We start from the raw sequence: 26,516 nt of genomic DNA, 5'->3' as shown, positions 1-26,516 counted from the left end.
GTTGTCAGCAAGGAGCTGTAGCTAAGCTTGTGAATAAGTACAAGCAAGCTTGCCTTCAGAAAAGGAAGGTGTTTTGAGCCATTTCTACAAAACTGTTTCAAAAGAATCAGAAGTCCGGTTTGGTGAAAGTGAAGAATTGTGATCCTTGAGGAAATTTAATGAGATTTGATGAACCAATTTGTCATTAATGTTTGAGGCAAGTTGTTGAGAAGTTCATGGGATCTGTCTTTGTCACATTTGCTGTTTGATTTGTCTGGGGTATGTTTAATCAGTCTATTACCCATATTTGCCATGCGTTGGTTTTGTGTTAGAAAATAAGTTCTACATGTTGGTTGCATTATTCTAACATTGTGCAGTAAAGTTTATTGTTTGTTCAAAACAGTGGTTTCTTGAGACTTTATTCTCTTAGTAAGCCCCCCAGATCTCTCTTTATTTTGTTATCAGTCATGCAGGGGACATGGGACAGAATTTATTGCCTATCCCTATTAGCCCTTGAGAAGGTGGTGGTGAACTGTCACCTTGAACTGCTGCAACCTCAGAGCCGTAGATGGACCCACAATGGTGCTAGAGAAAGAATTCCAGGATTTTGATCCAGTACATTAAAGGAATAGTGATATATTTCCAAATCTCTTGTTTCCATGTATCTGCCGCCCTTGTCCTTTTAGATGGCAGTTGTCATGGGTTTGGAAGGTGCTTTCTAAGGATCTTTGTGAATTTCTGCACTGCACCTTATAGATGATACGCACTATTGAGCATTGATGGCGCAGAGAGTGGATGCTTGTTGGTGTGGTGCTAATTTAGCAGATTGCTTTGCCCTGGATGGTGTCAAGCACTCATTCAGGCAATTGGAAAGTATTCCATCACACTTATGACCTGTGCCTACTCAGGTGGTGGACAGGCTTTGGCAGTCAAGAAGTGAGTTACTGGCTGCAGTATTCCCAGCTTGTGAGCTGCTCTTGTAGCTGCTGCATTGGTATGGCTAGTCTAGTTCAACTTCATTGTCTACGTTTAAAGGAATAAATTGCGGTTGTAACCAAATTGTAACATACATTTAGATGTGTGGTCAGGGCTTGTGACAGCAGGAATATTTAAAACTGACTTTCTCTGTTCATCTACACATACATGTACACATGCGTATGCAGGAGCATTGAATGCGTTCTTCATTCCAGCTCCTACCCTGGTTGAGCTAACAGATTAGACTGCAGTTGAATCTGTTACAGTTCACACCGCTCGTATTAGTCATGTTTTGCCCTGTTTGGTGATGTTACTCAGTTTGCGAAGTATTAAGGTAATGGTTTTTTTTTATTCTCAGGGAGCATACCTCCTAGCTGCCTCCAATGACTTTGCCAGCAGAATCTGGACGGTCGATGATTCTCGGCTGCGGGTAAGTGGCAAATGCATAAACATATTCTCAATTTAGTCTCTGCTGTTGTACTTCAGACATATATCGGTCTGGAGCTTCCTTCTTACACTCCCTATGTGCAGTATTTTGTCATGAGAATGAAAGGTGAATTTTAAACTGAGTTTTAAACTGTGCTCATGGTATATATTTGAGTTTTTGAAGGAAAGAACTACTTGATGACCGCTGGCCCTAGATAGTTTCACTAGCAGAGAAACAAATTCATAACTTCTAGCAACTCTGAACCTCGTCTAATGAAAATGCCTGGTTCTTTAATCTCTTCTAAAACTTCTGCCTCTCATTCTTCTATATTTTGGTAATTTTCAGCACCCTCTCCACAGCATCATCACGCAAGTGCCAAATTCCACACATTATTCTAACCATAGCCTGGCCATTTACATAGACTTATGAGTCAGTCATGCTCAATCAGCAAAACTGAGTAAAGCTGCTGTACAGAGGTCGGTGATGATAAGTAAAAGGTCTGACTGCATGGAGAATTACTCTCACAGCCTCGCTCCCAGGGAATCCTGCAATTCCATCCTGCTCTAGACATGCTGCGATGGTATAGGGTTTCCTGATAGTAATTGATGCTGCTGCTTAGTCAGTTTGCGAGCTTTGGAACATGTCTGCAATGCACATCTGTCACACGTACATACTCAGGAGTGTTGGTGCTGTGAGGTTTGTCTCTGTTGCCTGACTGCAAATTGAAAACTGAGACCTCTCATCCTAAAGCTTGCAGTGGAGAAAATTTTGCATGAAACAACATATTGTATGTAGTGTGTGACCTAATTTTTTTGTATGTTTTATATCCATGGGCAAGACTTTGCACCTTGCCCTGGTGCACTGTACACTGACATTAGAGTGCTGTTTGAGTTTTGAGTATGGACAGAGCACCCTGCTGCAACCACCCTTCCCAAGGTTCTGTTATCTAACTGGATAGGACTACAGTTGACTGTTTCCATTTTTAATATGAGCATAACTAAAGAATAATCTGTGATGGCTTTCCTTCCCACTCATGCACTCCTATGTCTGGTGTTCCCCAAATGTCAATTCAAGGTCCCTTTGTAACGTTCATCTACATGCTGCTCATTGGTGCCGTCCTATGATAATACAAAATGTTTCCACCTGTACATCTGCCTTGTCACCATCTCTCTTGGTGACTCACACTCGTCATGCTACATGACTGACATCCCACTGTTATAACAGCAGATATCTTCCCACTTAAATATTACGAATACTGAAGGCATTATACATAGTGCTTGCCACATCCTTGTTTTAAAATTTCTCTAAGGTCTCATGTCTTGGTATAAACTCCAGCCCTGCAACCGTCCTGATGTCATAAGGCATACCTTTAGTACAATTTTTCTCTCTCGAGTCTGTTTAGGTCATGTAGGTCAGTATGCTCATTAAAACTCCAGGCCTCCTATCTAATGAGAGATATTACAGGAAGATAAGCAGAAAGAAAAGATATAGTTTGGGGGCATTAATGGGATCCAGGAGTGGAGTGGTAGGGATTTTTTTTGAATGTGGAGAATTGGCAGGAGATGCTGGGTAAATGGGACAAAGGAGCCTCAGGAATGCATACAGTGCATGAGGAGCAGTGCCTAGGTGCAGCATGTTTGGATTTAAAGGTAAAGCAGAGATGATTCACATCTGGTGGTGGGTGAAGTCTTCCAATTTAGAAAGAAAAAAAACTAACATTTGAGTCTGTGGCCGTCTGTTGGAACTGGAAAATGTAAAAGGCTGACAAAATGAGCCTCTGGTGCCGAGGCTAGTTGAAAAGTGTCACAGGAAGTGGTTGCTCTCTGCAAGCCACTGTGGTAAGTTTGACAATATCCTGTTTGTAAAAACAAAACCGTAACATTAAAGTATGTCTTTGGTTGAAGTTTGGGTCTTTGTCTTTAGTGTGTGTTTGTAGCTGAGTGCAGCAGAGTTTACTTAAATTTATCTCTTTCTTAATTTTATTCTGGGAACCACTTGCAGGTCTCTGGCCTTTTTACCAATGATCTCCAGTAGAATTACTGTTTCATGTGTCCCCCAGTGTCTACTCCCAGCCAGAGGGAAAATGACCGATTTAGAATTTGGTGCAGTTCTCTTCCTTCCTATGTAGAAAACAACTGCTCTTGGTAACCAAGTGGTAGCCCAGCTTCCAAGTCAATGGACCCCATTAAAATAACACTTTTCTGTTACTGTTTTAACCTGTGTGACTCCGATGACAGTTTGATCAAATCGAACTTGCTGCTGAAGTCACATGCACAGTCACCTGAGAGTGACTGAGCCAGACTTTGGCCTGAGGTTTGATTTTTGAAACAAAACTTGTGCATTTTTTTAAAAGACTATGTTTTGGGTGATACCTTAGGCTCTGAGTCACGAGATTCTTGGTTCAAGTCAAGCCCCACTCCAGGATTTGTGCATTAAAAAAAAAAGCCAACTCTTCAATACAGCACTGAAATATGCTGCAGTGAGGGTGATGCTGCCTTTTGGATAAAATGAACTGAGGCACCATCTCTGCCTGCTCAGGTGGATGCAGAAGATCGCATGATACGTTGAAACGGAGCAGAGGACTGCCAGCCAGTATCTAAAAAAAATAGGCTAATTGGTCATTATCAAATAGCTGTTCATGGCACCCTGCTGTGCTCATGTTATCTGCTGTTCTTCCTGTACCACAGTACAGTGACTTCACTTCAAAAGTACTTCGTTGGCTGTAAAGCACTTTGAGCTAAGTGATGGTCATAGAAGATGTCCTATAAATGTAAGGCTATTTTTCTCAGTTGAGAGCAGAGCTGTGCAGTAAACAGATCCATACGTTTTCAGTTGAAGACTGACTTATTGTCTGATGTGCCTTCCCTTTCCATTGTAGCACACACTGACAGGACACAGTGGGAAAGTGCTGTCTGCAAAATTTCTTCTGGACAATGCCCGAGTAGTGTCAGGAAGCCACGATCGGACGCTCAAGCTGTGGGACTTGAGTCGTAAAATCTGTAAGTAGGACTGTGATGTCGAGGTAAAGTGACAAGAAATGATTTAGAATGCCGAGTTTCTTTCTCCTGCGCAGCACTTAGTGACCTCCTGACCACTGCAGCAGTGAGCCATAATCATCAGGCAGTAAGATTGCATTCCTACTCACTGTTGAGATTGCCAGTTTCAATAGTTAAAGTCATACCCGCTTTACAAAACAAACAACTTCTGCCAGATCAATTTTCAAGAACTCCAACTGGATTATTCTGTGTAAAAATGAGCTGTAGGACTCATTGAGCTTGAGCTTCCCATCATTCACTAGCCCATTCTTGCATCCCTCTTGACATGCAAGTAATGATGAGATTAATGGTGAAATGTTATCTTAATAAAGGGTAATGCCAGCAGGAGGTGGAAGGGTAGAGGACAGTAGCCCACCATTGGTCCAAGAAAAAAGCATTCAAAATTAAAAGGGTTGAGCCACAGATGTTGACTACTTTTGACTTGTGCATTTCACTGAATTAGTGAAAAACAAAGAGAGATTCTTTCAAATGAATGCGTTCCGCCACTCCTGACCCCCATCCCCCCAAAAAAACCATCCACATGATAAGTTAGTCAATGATTGACAGATGCTTGTGAACAGCACATTGGCAGCTAGGTGGAAGTCACAGTGTGCAGCATGCTGATTTCTAGAAACTAGTGAGAATGTTCAGTTCCCCAGCACATTGACATGTACGAGCATCGATGCACAAATCTTGCATAAAACACAATAAGGCTGTTGAGGAATACCATTCTGTCCTTTTGCCATTTCTTTCAATATTAGCCCTTTATCTTCTAGGTACCAAGACAGTCTTTGCTGGTTCGAGCTGCAATGATATTGTTTGCACTGAGCAATGTGTTATGAGTGGGCACTTTGACAAGAAGATTCGTTTCTGGGACATCAGGTGAGATGATCATGTTGAGTTTCTCTCCTGAATCATTTAATGTGCCTCTGAAAATTTATCTTGTTGTGGACCCAAACAGCAAAGATTTGTAGACTGGGCAGTTTGTAAGACTGCTTTTTCTGAATAAGATCTCCCCAAAACTTTTCTCTCAAGTTCATAAAGGAGAAGATGACAATGCATTTGAGGTTACCACAAACTGCAGAAGCAGGGCAGCCCGGTGGCCCAGTAGCACTGCTGCCTCACAGTGCCAGGGACCTTGGTTTGATTCCAGCCTCAGGTGACTGTCTGTGTGGAGTTTGCACATTCTCCCCGTGTCTGCGTAGGTTTCCTCCGGGTGCTCTGGTTTCCTCCCACAGTCCAAAGATGTGCAGGATAGGTGGATTGGCCATGCTAAATTGCCCATAGTGTTCAGGGATGTATGGGTTATAGGGGGATGGATCTGGGTGGGATGCTTCAAGGGACAGCGTGGACTTGTTGGGCCGAAGGGCCTGTTTCCACACTGGGGATTCTAATCTAATCTAATCAAAAAGAAAGTGCCAGGTATTTTTGCAAGTCATTTGCTGTAGACTCTGAATTCCCCAAAGCTCCAGAAAGAAGTAACTTGTCTTCGGTTTTAAACAGTTAAAAGTGTAAACTGCTTATTTACCAAAGATGCCTGGCAGTTTGGACCAAAGGTAATGAATGAACTTTGTACCTAAATGCAGGATTAGTATACTTTACGTTGGTAATTTCCTTGAGATCAAGTTTTGGACTTCCCTACATGTAGCTTCCAATCACAGATAACAATTGTTTGTGGTGAGCACAGCGGAAATCCTGCATGATAATGCATAGTAGTACAGCTGGATGTGGGAAGTTAGGTGCTAGATAATTCCCTATTTGGAAGATGCATCCTGCAACTATCAATGGATTCTGGGTGATTTTGTTCTGACATGATCTAGATAATTTTCGAACCCAACCTGCTCAGGCATGTTATTACTCCTGTTTTGAGCAGGTGGGGCTTGAACCCAGGCCTCCTAGCCTAGAGATAGGGACACTACTGCTGCACCACAAAAGCCCTCGATAATTTCATACAGCCTGTTTTCTGAGATGTTATTACACATCTACTGAACAAGTGAACTCGGGCCTCCTGCCCAGAAGGATGCTAGCACTGTACTGCATGGGTCCCAACACAAGAATCCTTGGACGACTTTTAATCCCCCGATTCAGAGGCACTGTTACACGCCTCTGGAGCAGGTGGACCTTGACCCCATGGTTCCTGGTTCTGTGGTAGCAATGCTACCAATGCTTCTGAGAGCCCTTGAATTTCTAATCTGTTTCTTTAACCTCTTGATCACGAAGACAGCCTTGATGGGAAGGCTTAGATGTTTCCCTCACCAACCTGCTCAGAGATTTTCAGAACTGATTGTAGCTAGGAAACGGTTGTTCTGTATGGTAGAGGAGGGGCTGGGGGGAAAGAGTAACCGATCTGGGTTCCATCTCCTCCTCCAAGAGAAAAGAACTGAGTAAAGGTCAGCCTGTGAGAATGAATAGTTGCTAATGAAGACCCTTAGTGGCTGGCAACTATGGTAACTGTCCATCTGATGACAGCGCCTGTCCTGTCGGGATTGGGGTAGGGAGATGGGCGACGTGCTTCGGCCCTAAAATTATTGAACTCTATGTTGAATCCAGAAGGCTACAGGCTGACCAAGCAGAAAATGAAATCCCATTCTTCCAGTTTCCACTGATCGTCATTGGAGCACCACAGCAAACCCAAGACACGTTGGCCAGTGGTTATGTATTGAAATAGTAGGCAACTAGAAGTTGAAGCTGTCTCTGCTTGTTTCCCCAGTGTAGCGGAGACCATATTGTGAGCAGCCAATTACAGTAGACTGGATTAAGTTGAATGCTTTATTTTCTCCACAACAACAAATCATCTGTGGACTTTTCATCCATTATCCACCACTAAATCACCCATGTTTCCACTTAATGATGAGCCCTTGGGGGAAGTAGAATCATTGAAAGTATCTGGAGACCCCATCACTCAACACTAATACTCAAACAGGGATATAGGACCCCTTGGAAACGGGGAGTAACTATGGACTGTTTGCTGTAAGGACTATAATTCTGTGGGGAATGTGATGTGATTAATTGTAAAAGAGAAACTTTTTTGTCTTGCTTAAAGTAGTTTTCCTACAATAAAGTATTTAATGTGTTTTAGTCACTTGTTTTAGTAAATGTCTTAAAAATAGAATCCTGTTATATCATTCATCCATTAACTGGAGGCTTGAGTATCACTTTAAAACAGTTCAGTCTCTATCGAGTCGGCTGCATCTACATCGAATGAGCAGTAATGACACATAATAACTCCATGAATAAGTTTCCAGTGCTGGATCTCCACAATCCCCCAGGAGCATTACTTCATGCACTTTGTTATATTTTTCTCCAGGACAGAGAGTATTGTGCGTGAGATGGAACTGCAGGGTCGTATCACAGCACTTGATCTCAATCCGGAACGCACAGAGCTACTCACCTGCTCCAGAGATGACTTGTTAAAAATCATTGACCTACGTGCGAATGTTATCAGACAGTCCTTCAGGTAAATGTAAAGACTGGCCCAGGCCTCAAATGAGTCAATATTTTTGCTTATTATGAGGAATTGCAATATATTCTGGATACATTTGGAAAGCAGCATACGTTCTCATCTGAGATCGCAAGAACTGCGGATGCTGGAGTCAGATAACACCGTGTGCAGCCAGAGGAAGAAAGTTGATGTTTTGTTTCGGGACCCTTCTTTAGAAATGGGAGGGGGAAGGGAGCTCAGAAATAAATAGAGAGGGGGGTGCTGGAGCTGGGGAAGGGGAAGGTAGGTGGGATGGTGGTGGGTGAGTGCATGTTGGCAGGGGTTGGGATCGGTCAGTGACGTGGGAGAGAAGACGGACGGGTTGTGTTAGGCTGTGTCAGGTCAAGGAGGCGGGGATGAGAAGGAAGGTCGATCATGGGATGATGCCGGGGGTGGGGAGATTTTGAAACTGGTAAAATCCACATTTAGGCCATCAGGCTGTAGGCCCCCAAGGCGGAATATGAGACGCTGCCTCTCCAATTATCGACACTGGAGGAGGCCCAGAATTGACATACATCATGGAATCCCTACAGTGAGGAGACAGGCCCTTTGGCCCAACAAGTCCTCACCGGCCCTCAGCATCCCAGCCAGACCCATCCTGCGTAATCCACCTAATCTAAGTATTCCGAACACTACTGGCAATGTAGCATGGACCTGCTCATCTTTGGAGTAGGGGAGGAAACTGGAGCACCCGGAGGAAACCCACGCAGGCGCTGGGAGAATGTGCAAACTGTGCACACAGTCACCTGAGGCTGGAATTGAACTTAGGTTCCTGGTGCTGTGAGGCAGCAGTGGCAGCACGGTAGCTCAGTTGTTAGCACTGCAGCCTCCCAGCATCAGGAACTTGGGTTCAATTCCAGCCTCGGGTGACTGTCTGTGTGGAGTTTGCACATTCTCCCCATGACTGCGTGGGTTTCCTCCCACAGTCCAAAGATGTGCAGGCTAGGTGGATTGGCCACGCTAAATTGCCCGTAGTGTTCAGGGGTGTGTGGGTTGTGGGGGGATGGGTCCGGGTGGGATGCTTCAGGGGTCGGTGTGGACCTGTTGGGCCAAATGGCCTGTTTCCACACTGTCGGGAATCTAATCTAATCTAATCCAACTACTGAGCCACTGTGGCACATGTCACCCAGGGAGTAGGGTGGGTGGGGGTTAAAATGTTTCACTGCCACAAGTGGTGGTTTTTGTTGCATACAGAGTGCAGATGCTCTACAAAACAGTCTGAGTCTCCGCTTGGTCTCACCGATGTAAAGGAGGCCACATCGGGTGCAGCGGATGCAGTAGACCACACTGGTGGATGTGCAGGTGAATCCCTGTCTGATATGGAAGGTTTGCTTTGTACGTTGAATGGAGGTGAGAGGGGAGGTGTAGGGGGCCGGTGTAGCACTTCCTGCTGTTGCAGGGAAAGGTACTGGGGAGTGTGGAGTGGATGAGCGAGCCACGGAGAGAGCAGTCCCTATGAAAGGAAGATAGCTGTTTGGATGTCGAACACCCCACCCCATCCCCATTTCTGAAGAAGGGTCCCAACCTGAAACATCAACTTCCTTGTTCCTCTGCTGCCTGGCCTGCTGTGCTCCTCCAGCTCCACGCTGTGTTATGTGTGTTTTTATATGGGGATCAGTGTCCATACTTTTATTCATTCATGGAGTGCGCATGTTGCTGGCAAGGTCAGCATTTTAGTGCTTCCTAATTGCTTTTCAGAATGCAATGGTGAACTTCCTTCATGAACCATTTGGTTAAGGCATTCCCACCATGACTTTGTTTCAATACAGCTGATTGACTTACGAGACTACTTCAGTGGACAGTTTAAAAATCAACCTTATTTCCATAGATATGGAGTTTTGTGATATCCTGACTAGGTTAAGGACACCAGATTTCTTTCCACTGGTCACTGGCGAATCAGTTCGTGACAATTTGAGTTTATAATTAACATTACTGATGCTAACGTTTTATTGCAGATTTTTATTTAAAAAGCTGAATTTAATGCTGTAGGTAGACTGGATTTTATTTCTGGATCGGTTAGTCTCAGCCATTTGGTTAATATGGAGTAAATTAGCTAAATGCCACTGTACTTCAATGTGGATGTTTGGTATCTGTCTGTCTGCTGCCTCTGACCATATAAAATCTCTCTTCCCCACAGTGCACAAGGATTCAAGTGTGGATCAGATTGGACGAGGGTAACATTCAGGTAGTTGCGTTTATTTTGCTTGGGATATCTGCTGTTTCACAGTTGGTTATGTTTTAATCAAGGAAGAGAAGGATTATGGCTGTGCAGACTTTAGTTGGTGTACTCGGGGTGGATTTCATCTGTTGTGTGAGAGTAATGTGGTAGAATCAGTAACACCAGCTGTGCTGTGGGGAACTGATATGTTGGGTGGGGATGTGTGACGTAGGGGACAGTATTGCTGCCTGATAGCTGTCAGGGGTTACGGGTACTATTGGGTGGATTGGAGGGTGTCATTTATATCCGGTCACGGTGGAGGATTTAATTTAGGAGAGGTTTACATTTTTAAAAGATGTCCACGTGAAATAGACACGTTTTTGCAAATTCCTCATGCTAAAATTCCAGTTGTCGGTTAACACAACATTTAAAAAGTGTGCATCCTGTAGATTTGTACCAGTGTTGAAATTACAAGTATACAGATTCTTGTTATGACTTCGAGGGCCCACCATACTTATGTTAGATTTCTTCTTGCTGCGTTAAATATCACCTGCTCCTGCTGATAGTGAGAACATCGAAGGAGGAAGCCCTTGGATTAGTTCATCTTATTTCACACATGAAAGGCATTGTTGAAAGTTTTGCATCCTGCCTCTGGCTTTAGCTTTGCCACCTGCTGTCAGCTGAACAGGGTCCACTGGCATCTGTCTTAGATCTGAGCTGCTGGTAGTGGAAGCTAGTGGCTTATTGATAATGTCACCTGAGTGAGTAAGCCAGAACGTCATGCTAATGAACGCATTGATTCAAATCCCGCAGCAGCTGTTTAAGTTTGAATTCAATAAAAAGCTAGTGTAATAGTGACCGTGTAACCACTACCATTTGTTGAAAAAAGCCCATCTTGGGTCACTAATGTCCTTTACAGAAGGAAATATCTGCCGTTCGTACCTGGTCTGGCCTATGTGTGACCCCAGACCCGCAGCCATGTGGTTGACTCTTAATTGATTCTGGGCAATTAGGTTCCTGGTCCGGACAGAGACAACCTTATCTCAAAGGAGGAACAAAAGCTAGGTTTTTCAGCTGAATTAAAATTCCTAAAACTGGTTTGAGGGGATTTGAACGTGCATTCTTTTGCTTAATGGTTTGGAAACTTGCATTCATGGGATACAACCTTCTGAAATAATTTCTTGCCGTTCACGCTCTCTTGTTTGCAGCCCGGATGGAAAATTTGTTGCTGCTGGGTCTTCAGATGGAATACTTTACGTGTGGGGTGTTGAATCTGGGAAGATAGAAAGAAGTCTGGGAAAGCACCACAGGTTTGTCAAACAGACAGTTGTGTATTGCTGTGTAGTAGTTGCTTGTAACCTGCAGTTCACCTGCTGCCCAAGTGCATCTTTGACTGAAGGGCCTTGAAGGATTTGGCTGCCATAAGTACAGCTGTCTAAAAATGTTTGCTCTATACTGTTTATGATGTGTTCCAGCATTCTGTCCTCCCCAAAAGCTGTCATGTTTCACGGGAGTAGCACCTGTCTTTTGCTGAAGTGGCTGTTTCTTCAGATGTCCACCTAGATTACCAATGCCTAAAAAACTGAAGAGTCTTACAGCCAATTCAAATCGAGCTTGCGCCTAATGTCCCCGACAGACTCTCACCAGTGGGAGTTTATGGAAGTTGATTGAGTGCTGTAATCCTGGCTACTACTTAAATCCTGTCCCCTTTTCTCATTCTCCAGGCATTATATTAGGAGGATGCTATCGGACTTTAGCCAGTTATCACCGCATCAGAGGGAGGTCTGATCGTTCTATATTCCATCAGAGTGTTTATTAAGCTGTCAGGAGTAACCACAAGTCTGGTTGCCATTGAGTTGAAGTGATCCCTGACCTTCTAACTCAAGGTGTACCGTTTTGGAACTGCCTGAGCCCTCCCTTAGTCTTTAGCCCTCCCAGTCCTTCACTATAGGAGGATTGTCACACAGTCATAGAGATGTACAGCACAGAAACAGACCCGTCGGTCCAACTTGTCCATGCCGACCAGAGAGTCTAAATTAATCTAGTCCCATTTGCCAACATTTGATCCTTTTAAACCCCTCCTATCCTTATACCCATCCAGATGCCTTTTAAATATTGTAATTGAACCAGCCTCCACCACTTCCTTTGGCAGGTCATTCTATACACGCACCTCCCTTTTGCGTGATGAAATTGCTCATTAGGTCTGTTTTTACATCTTTCCCCTGTCACCTTAAACCTAAATTGAATCAGCTTGACTTAGTTTATGGCATTTGAAGACTTGGATTTGAGCTCCAATTCATTATTTGTATGGTAAATCTAAAATTAATGAGTTACTTATGACATGGTTTAGAGGACCCTGATGTCATCAGTCAATTTCAATTTTCTGGTAAATGACATTTTTCCAAACTAACTTTCTCGATCTCCTGAAGATACTGGGGAACTGTAACAAGCGTGAAGGATACAGGCAGCAGAGATTATGATGAGTTCAGACTAGCAAAAGGTGAAAAGTAGGGCCATCTCGATCAGTATATGTTATAAGGGCAGATAAGGTGCTGACCTGACATTCTAATCTTTATTTGTGCTTCTTTTTGTCTTCCTCCTCTGGTTCAGCTCTTCTGTAAATGCGGTGTCCTGGTCCCCGTCTGGAGAACATGTGGTTAGTGTGGATAAAGGAAGCCGTGTGGTACTCTGGTCAGAAGCTTAACCTAAGGTGGCCAGAAGATAACTGAGAGGTGCTCTTATACATGTGCAACTTCCAGCCGCATGCAGGAGACTGACCTGTGGCATTCTCCGAGCCACAGCACGCAGTGTGGCAGAGTGAGACTTCTCCCACGTATTGGTGCCACTGGGAGGGCATTCAGACAACGACAGTGAGCTTTTGTACATTTACAATCATTTATGAGAAGCACACTCTCCACCTGCTGGAGTATCTTGCTTTAGGAATTATATGGAGGGTCTGTGCTGTGTACCAGCTGCTGTGATTGACTTTGGAGTATGGAGCCGTCCTACTTGCTGCAGGGCAGCCACCCAAGATGTCCAGTTGTTTTCTCTGCCAACAGCTTAGGTTTTCTTGCTGCCTTGTCAAGGCGGGATTTTATTACCATTGTGTCTGTTTTACTCCCTTTCCTACTCTATTTCCCTGACCTGAATAAGTATGTTTTTCTTTATTTCCTTGGAAAGCGTGGCAGAGGCATATTCTAATAGTATGGAATGGTTACAGCTGATGTGTCTTCAATTATTTATGTTCATTGGTGAAATAGCTTAAGTGAGGAATAGATGCCCTGTGAAGGTGGGGAAAAGTTGTGCTGTTTAGTTTGCTTTTCCTAGATGGGAAATCACATATGATAGCATTCCCCTCAAAAGAGGCAATTTAATATTTCCAACTGGGCAAATTAGCATTTCCATTTGCATTTGTCTTTTGCATGCAGGCAGCTCTGGAAAGGCTGCATTTATTATTCATCCTGATTGCCCTTCACATTGCATGTAGCATTCCTTGGGGTGATGAGTAAGGTTCACGAATCATTCACTAGTGATCCCAACTAAGAGAATATGCACACCACTGGCACTGGTAACCAAACTACACAATCTCCCTCTGCTTATCTTCAGAAATACACTGACATGCCTTTCCCTGATCTGTTTAGTCGCACATCTCTCTTTAACTGTTGTGTCTTCCTTTCTCACTCCATTTAATCTCATACTATGTTTTCCATCATTTGATGAATTGACAAGTGTTTGCACTTAGTGGCACACCAATTGATTTTCCTTTTTTTTTAATGTTCTGTAAGTTGATCTCGTTCCCTGTTTCATTTGTACATGTACAGCGAACCAGCTTCCAGTTTCGCACATTGGAATGTGCATCTCTGGAATAGTCAGAGTAATCTCAAGTTTCAAATGTCTCTTCAGAAGGCTGAATGCTGACGGCACTGCCAGAGTAATGCTAACTTTGACTGATGGTGGAGGACCTTGGGATGGATTCTCTGGCATTTCAGGCATCAATTTGGTGCCTTAAAGCTTGCCGCACTGCTCCTGGGCTGAGTAGAGGAATGACCAACTTGGGCTTCCAGGCCTGATCATTGCACTGTGATTGGTGAACATGGGCATTGGATGGAGTTGGGGGTGTTGCTGATCCCATGGAATGCTAACACTGTTTGTCTAGACATGTGTAGTCATAAGTTGAGCATTAAATGATTGGAAAGTGCCTGATCCTGGCAAGAGTTGGTATCCTCAGAAGAGAAAGGAAAGAAGCGGAGTTTAGTATAAATTAAATTTAAACGCCATTTTGACCATTTCTAAAGCTAATGCACACTTCGGCCAGAAGCTTCTGATGATGTAAACACAATACAACTTCTTGTGGCTGAAGCTCAGATCGAAGTTTCTGATGACTTACATACTGCCAGTCAGTCCCATCTCTCATTACTAACACCTATGCCAAACACTTTTTAAAAAAAAAAGCAGTAATTTGCACTACTTTGAGATAAATGGTGGTATCCATTTATCATGACTACAGATTGTGCTTTGTAGTGATGCTTAATGGTGATCAGAGATGAAAAGAAAAAGCTGTGGAGACCAGCAGACCCTTTGTTAGTGAGGAAGCTCGTTGGCCACTGTTGACACCTTGACTACAGGACACTATTGGTGCAGACTAGAATGTAGCCTGTGCTGATGTGGGCTTCTGAAATCTGGGTTCAGATCCAGTCCCAGCCAGTGAGATGAAAGGTAGTCAAATGGGAGTGACACTAGCTGCCCAGTTCCTGTTGGGTGTGAGCTAAGGATAGAATATTACCCACAAATTGCACTAAATTGATAGGTTAAGAACCTGGAAATTTTATCACAGTGGAGATGCTTTTGAGATATCATGCTGTAAGTGGCCTGACTGTTTATTGGAAAAGTATAAAGGGATGTTTATTCTAGTGCCTGGGGTTTCTGATCTGGGATGTTTTGGATATTGCAGAGGAGTTTTTATTCTGTATCGAACTAGGTTGAATGTAATTTTGAAATGGCTGGGGCAATATTGAGGGAGCCATGTTCTCTCTAAGCAGGGAATGCTAACTGGAACAGTGGGACTTTGTTCTGTATCAAGGCCATTGTAACCTGACTTGAGTCCAGTGCACTGTTTAAATGCAGAGTAAATCTTCCTCCGTTATGGTGTGTTACATCTTTAGCATCAATTATGTACTCATCACCCTGTTGGCAGAATGTTTGTGCTGGGTCCAGTTTTCAGCAAGAACTGAGATTGCAAGCTCAGTTAACATGAATTTGTTTTCAAAATAAGGACAAACTTGGGATAAAAATTCAATCAGTTTTGCTGAATTTAAACTCTTGTTAATAAAGGCTGGGAGCTAATTGACTGCATCATTTGATCCTCTATTTCTGGTCTTAGAACTCAGTTAATCAAAATAAAATTTATAACATGTGAAAGCATGTAAGATTTACCAGAGAAACCCAAACTGCCAGTTCTTTGGTGTTTTCCCATCCAATTTGTGTATGGTAGCTTTGAAGAAGCTGTCCCTCCTGTGGATGTCAGCCATGTTGCTCTGTTCCATAATGCTTTAATAATTCCATGATAATGTTTTAATCTAGCTTCAGGTCCCGTCTCTACTCCACCACAGACGTAGCATTTACAGCTTTTGAGGAGCAACCCTGGTGAGATTGGGTGTTAGGGCTGGGGCAGTGATCATTAACACTCTCTGGTAGTTCAAGACTTTGTTCTTTGCCTTCACAGCTGCACACTTCAAACATCTGCAGCCTTCCATTACAACTGATCCACATGGAAGAGAATGCTGAGTTTTGTTGTGAGTGCCTGTTGCATGTACAGCCTGCTGCCTGTGTGACCCACCCACAGTTGGGAAGAGAGCAAACAAGCATCTCCTGCCATAGCTGAATGCACAGATACAAAGCTTTTCTTGGCTACTACAGTTTTACCAAATGTGCTATTCAGAGATTGCTTGCACTGTGACTGTAGAAGAGTTAATGCCCCTGTACTGGTTTAGAGAGCAACAATGGCAGGATTTGACCTTTTTTCTGTATGTGTAGTTAAGTGGCATGTTCTGATTACCTCGTTTATATTGATGCTTTAAGAGTCCTCTACACAGTCTTATTTGCACTTTATATTTTTTTTTCCTGAAAAACATGGCATTGTAACTGCCTAATTGCCTGGCTGAGATTCAGTTCACTTGTGTCTGAGTCCCAATATCATCACCAATTTGCTCTGTAACTCTGCCAGTGCTGCTTTGTAACAAATGTTGTTTTTAAAATAAAATAAGTTGTAAAAAGCAACATCTGTGTCATGTTCTGTGTTTCCATTTCAGCTTTAGATACACCTTCTGTCGTTTGTGTGTGTATAAAAGTTGGACGTAATTTTGAGAGTAAGGCTATGTGTAAATTTCCTACACAGCCAATGACAGACCTTAATGACTCCATAAGTGCAGCTGCACAGACCAACAGGACATGGTTTTAATGCAAGCAATGTCAGAGAATGACCTGCTTTTGCTGTATTGTTGTGCTGGAGCTGGGCAACAATGTGTGGATTTGACAGCAAGTTTACACTGAGTTAACTGATCTTAGCTGAAGAACTCTGGAACCGCAATTGAACGTTGTACCAACAGTGCGAGGACAGTAGGAATTTGGTTAATGAACATTACCCAGTGACCTCTGTCTGTGTTTGTGCATTTTGAGTGAGAGCAGAAAGGGAGGTTATGATTATGTTTGAATCACTGCCAAGCATTAAATCTGAATACAACGCAACTTGTTAGTAGCAACAGTGATGGGCCTGAATCTCATTTGCCACCCCCCCCCCCCCCCCCCCACCATGTCCATGTGAGCTGTTTGTGAAAACAACTCATCCTTTTCCTATATCCCTGTAAATAATTCCCCTTAAGATAACTACTCAATTCCTTTTTTGAAAATGGCAATTTTATCTGCTTCAGCCACACTCGTGTTCTGTGTTTCTATTTCAGCTAAAGTATGCCTCCTGTAATTCTTGATCCTAAGCACTTGTTGCTTAATGGTTTTCATGTTGCCATTGCTTCCCCTTTTTTTAGGGATAGGCTCGGGCTGTTTTCCCTGTAGTGTCAGGTTGAGGCTCTGTTGTGGTCTCTGCTATAAACCTTTTAAAAGTTTATAAAATCATGAAGGGCATAGATAGGGTGAATAATCAAGGTCTTTTTGTCCAAGGGTAGGGGAGACCAAAACTAGAGGTATAGGTTTAAGATGAGAGAGGGAAGACTTAAAAGGGACGTAAGGAGCAGCTTTTTCATGCAGAGGGTGGTGTGTGTATGAAATGCACTGCTAGAGGAAGTGGTGGAGGCTGGTACAGTTACAACATGTAAAAGGTATCTGGACTGTACATGAAGAGGAAGAGTTTAGAAGAATATAGGCCAAATGTTTGCAAATGGGACTAGATTAATTTAGGATATCTAATCAGCATAGACATAGAAAGGATAATTATACATGTACAGCATGGGCTAAAGTGTCTGTTTGCATGCTGTACATGTATAATTATCCTTTCCACAGATCAAAATGCTTCTAATTTTTGTGGTCAACAAATTGTGCTCTGTACACCAAAGACAACATTTTCAATATATTTCAAGATATGCAGAGGTCTTATTATGGAGGAAAATAATGGTTCATCTTTCCTGATTGTACAGTAAGTTTTGTTCACAAGGATTTTTGCTGGCTTAGGTCCCAAACCCCGGCTTGTTCTGAATCCTGACACAGGCATAGAAGTGTAACTACTAATGGTGATGAGGGAAACTTAACCATGAATGTGAAAAGGTGAGGAAAGATTCACCAGTATGCTGAAATTCGAATAGTGTATTAAATCTCAAACCTCGTACAGTGAAAGACCGATGTCATGCCAAAGATGTGATCATATAGGTTTTATCTTCAGTGATGTGCTACATTGTCAGCTGTGCCATTTTTTAGATGCAATGTTAAACTCAATCCTGTTCAAATGTTCTGGAGACCTACAGCAGGGAAACTGGCCCTTCAGCCCAACTTGCTCAGGCCACCCACTTTTCACAACTAAACTAGTCTTATTTGCCTGCATTTGGTCCATATCCCTCCATAACCATCCCATCCAGGGATCTGTCTAAATGTTTCTTTAAATGACAAAATTGTATTCACTTCCACCACTACATCTAGCAGCCCATTGGAGAAACTGTGTGGAAAAGATTGCTCCTCTCGACCCTTTTGTATCTCTCTCCTCTCGCCTTAAACCGATGCTCTCTAGCTTTAGACTCTCCTATCATGTGGGAAAGCTGTAGCCTATATACCTTTATATATGCCTCACATGATCTGAGTTCAATAAGGCCACCCCTGAGCCTCCCATGGTCCAGGGTAAAAAAAAAAGTCTCAGCCTATCTAACCTCCTCATAACTCAAACCTCCCACTTCAGGTAGCAACTTAATAAGTCTTTTCTACACTCTTTCTGGTTTAATAACTATGCCCGTTGTTCCAAATGTGGCTTCGCAAGCATCTGGGACAGCTGCAAAAAGACATCCCAAATCTTATACTCAATTCACTGAGAGATGAAAGCCACCTTCATCACCCTGTCTACAGTGAACTCCATGTTCAAGGAGCTGTGAACCTGTATCCCTAGATCTCTTTTTTTAAAATCTCCCAATAGCCCTACCAATGACTGTATAAGCTCTGCCCTGGTTGCCTTGCCAAAATGGAACTCCTTGCACTTATCTAAATTAAACTCCATCTGCCATTCCTCGGCCCAGTTGACTAAGATCTCACTGCATTGCCAGATAACCTTCTACACTGTCCATTATACCATCAACCTTGGTGTCATCTGCAAGTCACTCTTTATTTACACGTCCAGAGTACATGATGCTAACCCAGCTAGCACAGAGGTGACACTCTTGTTTATATCTGTCAGCTGGAGCTCCCTGATTGGTCCAGGCTAACAGCCCCAGTTAGCAAATTCATATTCCATGAGATCCACCTGGCTGACCTCATTCCAATCACTATATCCCTTCCCCTCTAAGTCCTGGGATGTAGGCCCATTTTTTACCTGCAGCATTCCCTGGTGCATTTTCTCACCATTTCTAGTTTCTCTGTCTCTGCCTCAGATACTGGCAAACCTACTGGACTAACCTGCCTCTCATGCCTGGAGTATCTCAGCTGATTTTTATCTTCAAGAGGTAGCGGTGCCTGTTTCATCACCAGAGGTTTCTTTGACATGAGGTGGAGGGGGAGAATGCTCGGGTACTGACAGCTTTGCCAGATGTCCTGAGGGGCTGGGTACGTTTTGCTCCTGGCCTGTTTGAGAAGTTGCAACAAAGCAGAAATTTATTATAAGTTGGCAACGCTTGTAATTTTAACTGTTGTCTGCTGAACGCCACAGAAAGGAAGATTTGCAATCAGCAGCTTCATCTGGAAACTCCTAACCATTTCTGCTGTTGCTACCCAACTAGTGCTTTTCAAGCTCCCTCACTTAATGTTGCACACCGTGGATTGCAATGTGTACCCAATGCGCTTTTTTTTGTCTTCCAGTCACTTTCTCTCTATCCAGCCACTGCCTCATTCATGCTATCTGGCTTCATTGCCTTTGTATGTTACACTGTCTAAGACCACCTATTTCCATCTCAAATATCGCTTTACTTCCTGTCTTTGCTTATCCATGGAAAATCCTCAACCACTGTTTGATACATGTAGAGTCAACTCTCCCAACACAATCTTGGTTGGAACCCCACGTTCTACCCTCTTTAAGCTTGAAAGAGATCATCCAAAACTCTACTATTTCTGCTTGTCTGTCTGCATTTCTCCCTCTTTCCATCTCTGACATCTCTCCCAAATTTATTACAATTTGAGATCACCTAATTCTGTTCTAATTCTGGCTTCTTGTGCATTTCCAATTGCAATTGCTCCACCGTTGGTGGTCATGTCTTCAGTTACTTTGGCTCTAACTTCTGAGACTCCCTTTCTTCAACTCCCCACCTCTCTTGCTTGCTTGTCTCTTTTAAGTCACTCCCCCTGTGATCAAACTGTTTGGTTGTCTGATCTAATATTTCATGTGGCTTAATGTCACACTTTGCTCCTGTAAAGCACCTTGCTATATTCTGCGTAAATATGACCGTCTCTCTGCCTCTGTCCAGCATCTCCACTATCATTCACAGTGCCGTTCTGTGCCTACTCCCAATGTTCTTTACATGATCGATCTCTGCAGCTGCCACTCACTTTTATCTATTACATGGCCGTTTTACAACTGTCGAAGGGGCCAGACAGCATGGAAATTAAAATGAGACCAGGCGGTAGTGATTTGCCACAGATATTTGAAGAGGCTTGCAGAAGGTTGGAGACCATGAGAATGAGGAAATTGAAGTAGGAGATGTGCAGCAATCTTGATTTTAGTGTGAGAATCAAGAAATTGTTAGAATAAGTTAGAAGAGAAAGTTCCAAAGTGTAAGGAGTATTTTACTATTGATAAAATAGATGACGTTCTGAACTAAGAATGGGTAGAAAGTCTAACACTTCAAGCTCCTTTTATCCTCACACACATTACGATAAATTTATTTACTGTTATCAGGTCTTTCTATTCCAGGCCAAGTGATGGACTAAAATTATTGCAGTAATACAAGGGGTGATGAGTCAGATAAATGCTGATTGCATGCAGGGATTATAGAGATAGCCTCGGCTTTACCAGACACACACAGTGGTCGCTGATGAAGCCCTGCTCCAGAGAGGAAAAAAAAAGTTTAATTTACCAAGTATTTTTCAATGCTTATCAGTTCCCCAGCCTTCTGAAACCACTTGAATTACTTTTTTCAAGATAGCATGGAACCAGTATATTAGCTAATTGCAAAAATCACCAAAATCCAGAATCAATGAACTTATTTCCTCTGCTGGCATAGTCAAGTTCTCTTTGATGTCTCCTTAAGCGCTAACACCCCTCAAAACCTTAGGTTACCACAATCCTCCTCAGCTAGTGTCTTTAGTCATGTCGAGTCCCGGATTCATCCATCACCTCTGCGCTCACTGACCTGGTTAAGTAATGCCTTGCTTTAAAAATTCTTATCCTTTTCAAATCCCTCCCTTCTTACAATGTTTCAAGATAGCTGCACTGTAATTCAGGCCTCTTGAACATCACTGGTTTTAATCTATCTTGTGTTTTCAGCCACCTAGGCAGTGCTCCCGAATTCCGTCCTTGAACCATTCCACCTCTCTGCCTCTCTCATTTCACCTTTAAAGCATGCTTCAAAACTCACAATTTTGCAAGAGATTTTTAGCCGTCTGATTTAGTATCTCCTATATGGCTGAAAGTCAGGTTTTGTGTTATAATGCTCCTGAGAAGAAAACAACCTTGGAATGATTTATCATGTTAATGGTGTTATATAAATGCAAGCTGTTGTTATTGATTCCAAGATAAGCTCAAACAAAATTGGGACTTGGGCCAGCATTTATACCCCTTGGAGTTGCAACAAAGAAGAGTGGAGGCTATTTGTTTACATAATAGATTCAGGATTCTCTGTTAGACTTCATGTCCAGAACACAGAATGCTATTCAGCTGTGTAAGGCAGAAGAAACCCTACACCAGAAACCAGAAACGCAAATCCCTTTTTGGGCTTGGGGCTAGTTTTGTGCAAGATATTTGATGCTAGACAGCATTGAGTGGGATTCAATCATGTCTAAACTCTTCCAAGACTCATTTATATGTGAAATGTATCAATGGTGTCTGGCTTCACAGTTGTACTCTCTAACAAATCTTCACAAATACATCTCCTGACTTTTTTTATTCTCATTGAGATGATGTTCCAAAAAATCTTTGTTTACTCTTAATAGGAAAATCGTGGCTGTGATGCAGAGCCTCTGTGTGAGTCTAGGAGTCTTTGTTATATCCTGCTGTATACATCGCATTGTCAACTGGTGGTAAGTTTCACCTCTGTAAAGCTACCCTTGCTGAGAGAGTGCGTGTGTCTCCCATTTACTCTGCCGGCATTTAAAATATTTATTGGGATCTTGTGGGAAAGGGGAGATGACCAGGGAGTGGAATGAGCGCACATTTCTGCCAATACCATCTGGAAAGACATGCTTCTGATGAAACCCACTCTCACCCACCCCCATCACCAGATATATCTCTGAGTCCAAGCACAAGGAGCAGAAGGAACTGATGGAGCCTTGAGCATCTCACAACCCATTTCAGCAAACACCACTTGCCTCACTTGTGGCACGGTGTGAATGATCTAAACTACAATATTATAGAACCTTTGTAGAAGGATGCCATTCAGCCCATCATACCAACGCCAATCTTGAATGAATTTTCCAACAAGCCTTGCTGTCCTGCTATTGCTCTGTAAACCTGCAATTTTTATTCTTCCTTTTCAAGTATTTATCCAATTCCTAAATCAAAGGATGATTTCAAACCAACTATATCCACCCTTTTACCCCCAGTCTCAGCTGCACTGTGTTGTCCGTCTATTCAAGTCTGCAAAAGGATGTAACCAAATGCAAATCTGAGCAACGGCACCATGGATCTGTGTAGATCCAAGTGATTAAATATAATGTAACTTCAGCAAATGTATGTATATTCTCCTATGAAAATTTAAACTTAATCAATTAATATAGGTTCGGTTAGTTACAAACCAAACCACAATTACAAATAGGTTGCAAGAATGGCAATCTGTCAAAATGCAATGTTGTCGGAGTCCCGTATTAAATTAAACTGCAACATCATGAATATATATTAAAACTAATTTTTCTCTTCACTTCGACAGCAGACCACAGCTTGTGCAATGTGCACAGTTCTATAGATGTGACAAGCTCTCATACCTCAATCAAGCAATCCTTCACTTACTAGGTGAGATTTGTTAACTGCAGGAATCAGCCTATTTAACTGTGAAATTATTTTTGCCCAATACTCACACAAATACTTCTTTAAAAACTTCAGAAATATACTTTATTTATAAATAATTATCTTTGTATACACACACACACACACACACACACACACACACACACACACACACACACACACACACACACACACACACACACACACACACACATATAGTCACAAAAGCAGTTCCGTTCTGCACAGTGAAGAAAACAAGCAAACGTTGGAGTTTACGTCTATGCAACAAAAAAGTCAAAGGCATCTCTTACATGTACTGGACTATATTTACATGCACTTGAGATAGCAGAAGGGTCTGATTATTGAACAGACCCCAATTTAAAACCTCAGACAGTGGTCTTTCCCCACTGCGCCTTGACAGCAACAGCCCCAAGCATTAGTGCGTCCTTCAGCACATGGTCCTGAACCTTGGAACGTGCCAGTCTGCAACACTCAGTCAGGGTCACCTCGTTGCTCTTGAAGACCAACAAGTTTCGGGCAGACCAAAGAGCATCTTTCACCGAGTTGGTGGCCCTCCAGGCACAGTTGATCTTTGTCTCGGTCTGCATCCCAGGGAATAGGCCATAGAGCCCGAAGTCCTATGCCACGGAGTTGCGAGGGACACACCTCGACAAAAACCACTGCAATATTCTCCAGCCTTCATTTGCAAAGACACAACCCATGTACCACTGTCAGGAGTGGAACTCCTGGGTCAACAGTCCTACCCTCAACTCTTGCTAATATAGGCAATTTTAATTCCCACACTCTTGTCTAATAGTGACCAATTAATTTGCTGCAAGTAGAGGGCCGGACCTGAGACTATTGATCAGCACCATACCAAGCTGTACCCTTACCCAATCTGAGTCATCAGTTTACTGAGGAGCTACTTAATTGGGTGAATCCTGAAAAGTGAGTGATGTATTCATACAATTTATTAGATGTTAATTTGCAAACTGTTAAGTAAGATGATGTACATTCCTTGAAGGTGTCAACAGATTGTATGTGATCATTAAAGGATTTGCAATTGAAGAGATGTAACCTTGGTGAGAATTTGCTGTGCTGACAATGCCCCATAAGCTTCTCAGGCTGAAGGCTAGGGAAGACTTATAAAAGCTTGTCACAAGATTTCAGAGCTTGAACACGTAAATGGGGATTATGAGCTTCTGTTCAACGTTTGGCGATGGTCCTAGCTAATTGCCAGGCTATAAATGACTCCCATTTCCCACTTACAGGTACCAGTGCTGGACTCACCTGGTCCTTGAGAGGAAGACTTCCTTTTTGGAGTATCAGAGGGCAGTCAGAACCTACTTATCCCCAGGGATTGTCCAGGAGCTGCTGAGGGGCTTTGACTCACTGACTTTGGTGTTTCTGTCCAGAGATCCCTTCAGGTACTCACAAATGTTCCCGTGATTTATTTTCATTGTTGTTTAATTTAAATTTATTGGTGTGGCTGAGACAGTTTTGGGGAAGGGTAGTGTGGCAGTGAGGGAGAGGGTCTTCAATTTGTATAGAAACATTACCTCATTTTAACAAGCCCCATTCATGAAGATACACCTAGCTCTCTCTCTTTGTCATCTCTCTGACCTGTTTCGATCTTTGGGTTGGTGAATCTCACTCTTAACATTTCTCTGATGTCATCTGTGTTGTTCAGCCAACAGTAATGTTCAGTTTATTTTTTTCTTTTCCTTCTTCTTGGGAATCATGTGGGATCGGGGATAACTTTCCTTCTGTGAAGAGTAGTGAGCCCTGAGGTGACTAGACAGTCCATTGCTAGATCCACACAGACAGTGTGCCACAAGTGAGGCAAGTGGTGTTTACTGAAATGGGTTGTGAGATGCTCAAGGCTCTGTCAGTTCCTTCTGCTCCTTGTGCTTGGACTCAGAGATATTTCTGGTGATGGAGGTGGGTGAGAGTGGGTTTCAGCAGGAGCTTGTCTTTCCAGATGGCATTGGCAGAAATGTGTGCTGCTTCCACTCCCTAGCAGTGTCCCCTTTCCCACATGATTCCAATAAAGATTTAAAATGCTGGCAGAGTAAGTGGGAGACACGTGCACTCTCTCAGCAAGAGTAGCTTTACAGAGGTGAAACTTGCCACCAGTTGACACTGCGACGTGTACAGTAGGATATAACAAAGCCTCCTAGGCTCACACAGAAGTTCTGCATCACAGCCACGACTTTCCTACTCAACCCCACTGCCAGTATCATACCTTTTTAAATTTTTATTCATTCATATAATGTGGGTATCACAGGCTGGGCCATCCTTAATTTCAATTTATTAACAAAAGAACAAGTGTAGGCCGCTCAGCCCTTCAAGCTTACTGCGCCATTCAGTAAGACCACAGCTTATTTGACCTTAACCGCAGCTCTATATCTCTTCCTATCCAGTAATCTTTCACCTCCTTGGTCATCAAGAATCTATCTACCTCTGCCTTAAAGATATGTAAAAATATGCATCCACTGCCTTTTGAGGAAGGAAATACGAAAGTGTCACAACGCTCGGAGAGAAAACAATGTTTCCTCATCTCTTTTTTAAATTGCCACCCCCTTCCTTTTAAATTATGGCTCCTCGTTCTAGATTCTCCCACAACAGGAAACATCTTTTCTACATCGACCTGCTCACGTCCCCCGGGATCTTTTGTGTTTCAATTAAGTCACCTCCGACTCTTCCAAAATCCATGGGATACCGGCCTCACCGGTCTAACCTTCCCTCATAAGGCAACCCTCTCAGTTCAGTTATTAGAGATAACGAGGTGTTGAGTTGGATGAACGCAGCAGCCCAAGCAGCATCAGAGGAGCAGGAAGGCTGATGTTTCGGGCCTCGACCCTTCATTTTCTGAAGAAGAGTCTTGGCCCGAAATGTCAGCCTTCCTGCTTCTACGGTACTGCTTGGCCTGCTGTGTTCATCCAGCTCTACACCTTGTTATCTCAGATTCTTCAGCATCTGCAGTTCCTATTAGTCTCGTAAACTTTCTCTAAACTGCTTCCAATGCATTAACATTCTTCTATAAGTATAGTGGTCAGTATTGTGCAGGGTCACTGATGCCCTGTATAACTGAAACATAACCATCCTAATCCTGCACTCAGTTCTTCTCACTATAAAACCTAACATTCTACTGGTTCTCCTGATTACTTGCTGTAACTGAATATTAAGCTTCTCCATTTTAAGACATGCAGGTCTCTCTGTTTCTCAGAGCTCTGCATGCTCTCACCATTTGGATGATATGCTTCTTTTTAATTCTGAATAAGGTGGTGGTCAGTTCCTTCTTAAACCTTTGAAGTCCTTGGGCTGTTAGGAAGGAAATCCGAGGACCTTGACCCAGGGACGGTAATGGAAAAGTGATATAGTTTCAAATCAGAATGTGTGTGGCTCAGAGGGAACTTGCAGAAGGTATTTATCCCATGCATCTGCTAAGCTTGTGCTTCTAGATGGTAGAGGGCATGAGTTTGGAAGGTTCTGTTGAAGGAGCCTTGATATGTTACTGCAATGCATTTTGTTGATGGTGCACGCTGCTGCCGCATGAGTCAGTTATGGATGTGTGGATTGAATGTTTAAGGTGGTGGATGGGGTGTGTCTTGGGTGCTGTTCAATCTCTTGAGTGTTGCTGGAACTACACCCATCAAGGCAAG

The 26,516-nt window shown here is 43.0% G+C and overlaps 2 protein-coding genes, 1 long non-coding RNA gene and 1 other non-coding gene across 7 annotated transcripts in view; all 4 read left to right on the top strand.

The window, feature by feature from the left end:
* atg16l1 (ATG16 autophagy related 16-like 1 (S. cerevisiae)) overlaps positions 1-16,331 on the top strand; it is a 61,832-nt gene extending 45,501 nt beyond the window's left edge. For all 4 annotated transcript variants that reach the window (XM_048541687.1, XM_048541683.1, XM_048541686.2 and 1 more), the window contains exons 12-18: positions 1,313-1,384; positions 4,260-4,380; positions 5,193-5,298; positions 7,724-7,873; positions 10,035-10,082; positions 11,264-11,365; positions 12,666-16,331. In XM_048541687.1, the coding sequence (XP_048397644.1) occupies positions 1,313-1,384; positions 4,260-4,380; positions 5,193-5,298; positions 7,724-7,873; positions 10,035-10,082; positions 11,264-11,365; positions 12,666-12,759 (693 nt within the window). In that variant the 3' untranslated portion in view covers positions 12,760-16,331. The remainder of the gene's footprint in view (positions 1-1,312; positions 1,385-4,259; positions 4,381-5,192; positions 5,299-7,723; positions 7,874-10,034; positions 10,083-11,263; positions 11,366-12,665) is intronic.
* On the top strand, positions 1,857-2,118 carry LOC125458057 (small Cajal body-specific RNA 6). Its single transcript, XR_007248737.1, has one exon. It is a non-coding gene; the product is annotated as a small Cajal body-specific RNA 6 (non-coding RNA).
* A 4,426-nt stretch (positions 16,332-20,757) lies between the features above and the next one.
* Positions 20,758-22,859, top strand: LOC125458037 (uncharacterized). Its single transcript, XR_007248727.1, has 3 exons — positions 20,758-21,051; positions 21,843-21,929; positions 22,775-22,859. It is a non-coding gene; the product is annotated as an uncharacterized LOC125458037 (long non-coding RNA).
* Positions 22,860-24,022: 1,163 nt separating this feature from the next.
* The window catches only part of LOC125457560 (S-arrestin-like), a 36,911-nt gene continuing 34,417 nt past the window's right edge, over positions 24,023-26,516 (top strand). Inside the window, exon 1 of the mRNA XM_059650815.1 lies at positions 24,023-24,278. The gene's annotated coding sequence lies outside the window, so the exon portion shown is untranslated. The remainder of the gene's footprint in view (positions 24,279-26,516) is intronic.

This window comes from Stegostoma tigrinum, chromosome 14 (assembly GCF_030684315.1).
Source record: "Stegostoma tigrinum isolate sSteTig4 chromosome 14, sSteTig4.hap1, whole genome shotgun sequence".
Lineage (NCBI taxonomy): Eukaryota > Metazoa > Chordata > Chondrichthyes > Orectolobiformes > Stegostomatidae > Stegostoma > Stegostoma tigrinum.
This window is presented reverse-complemented; position numbering and strand designations above follow the sequence as displayed.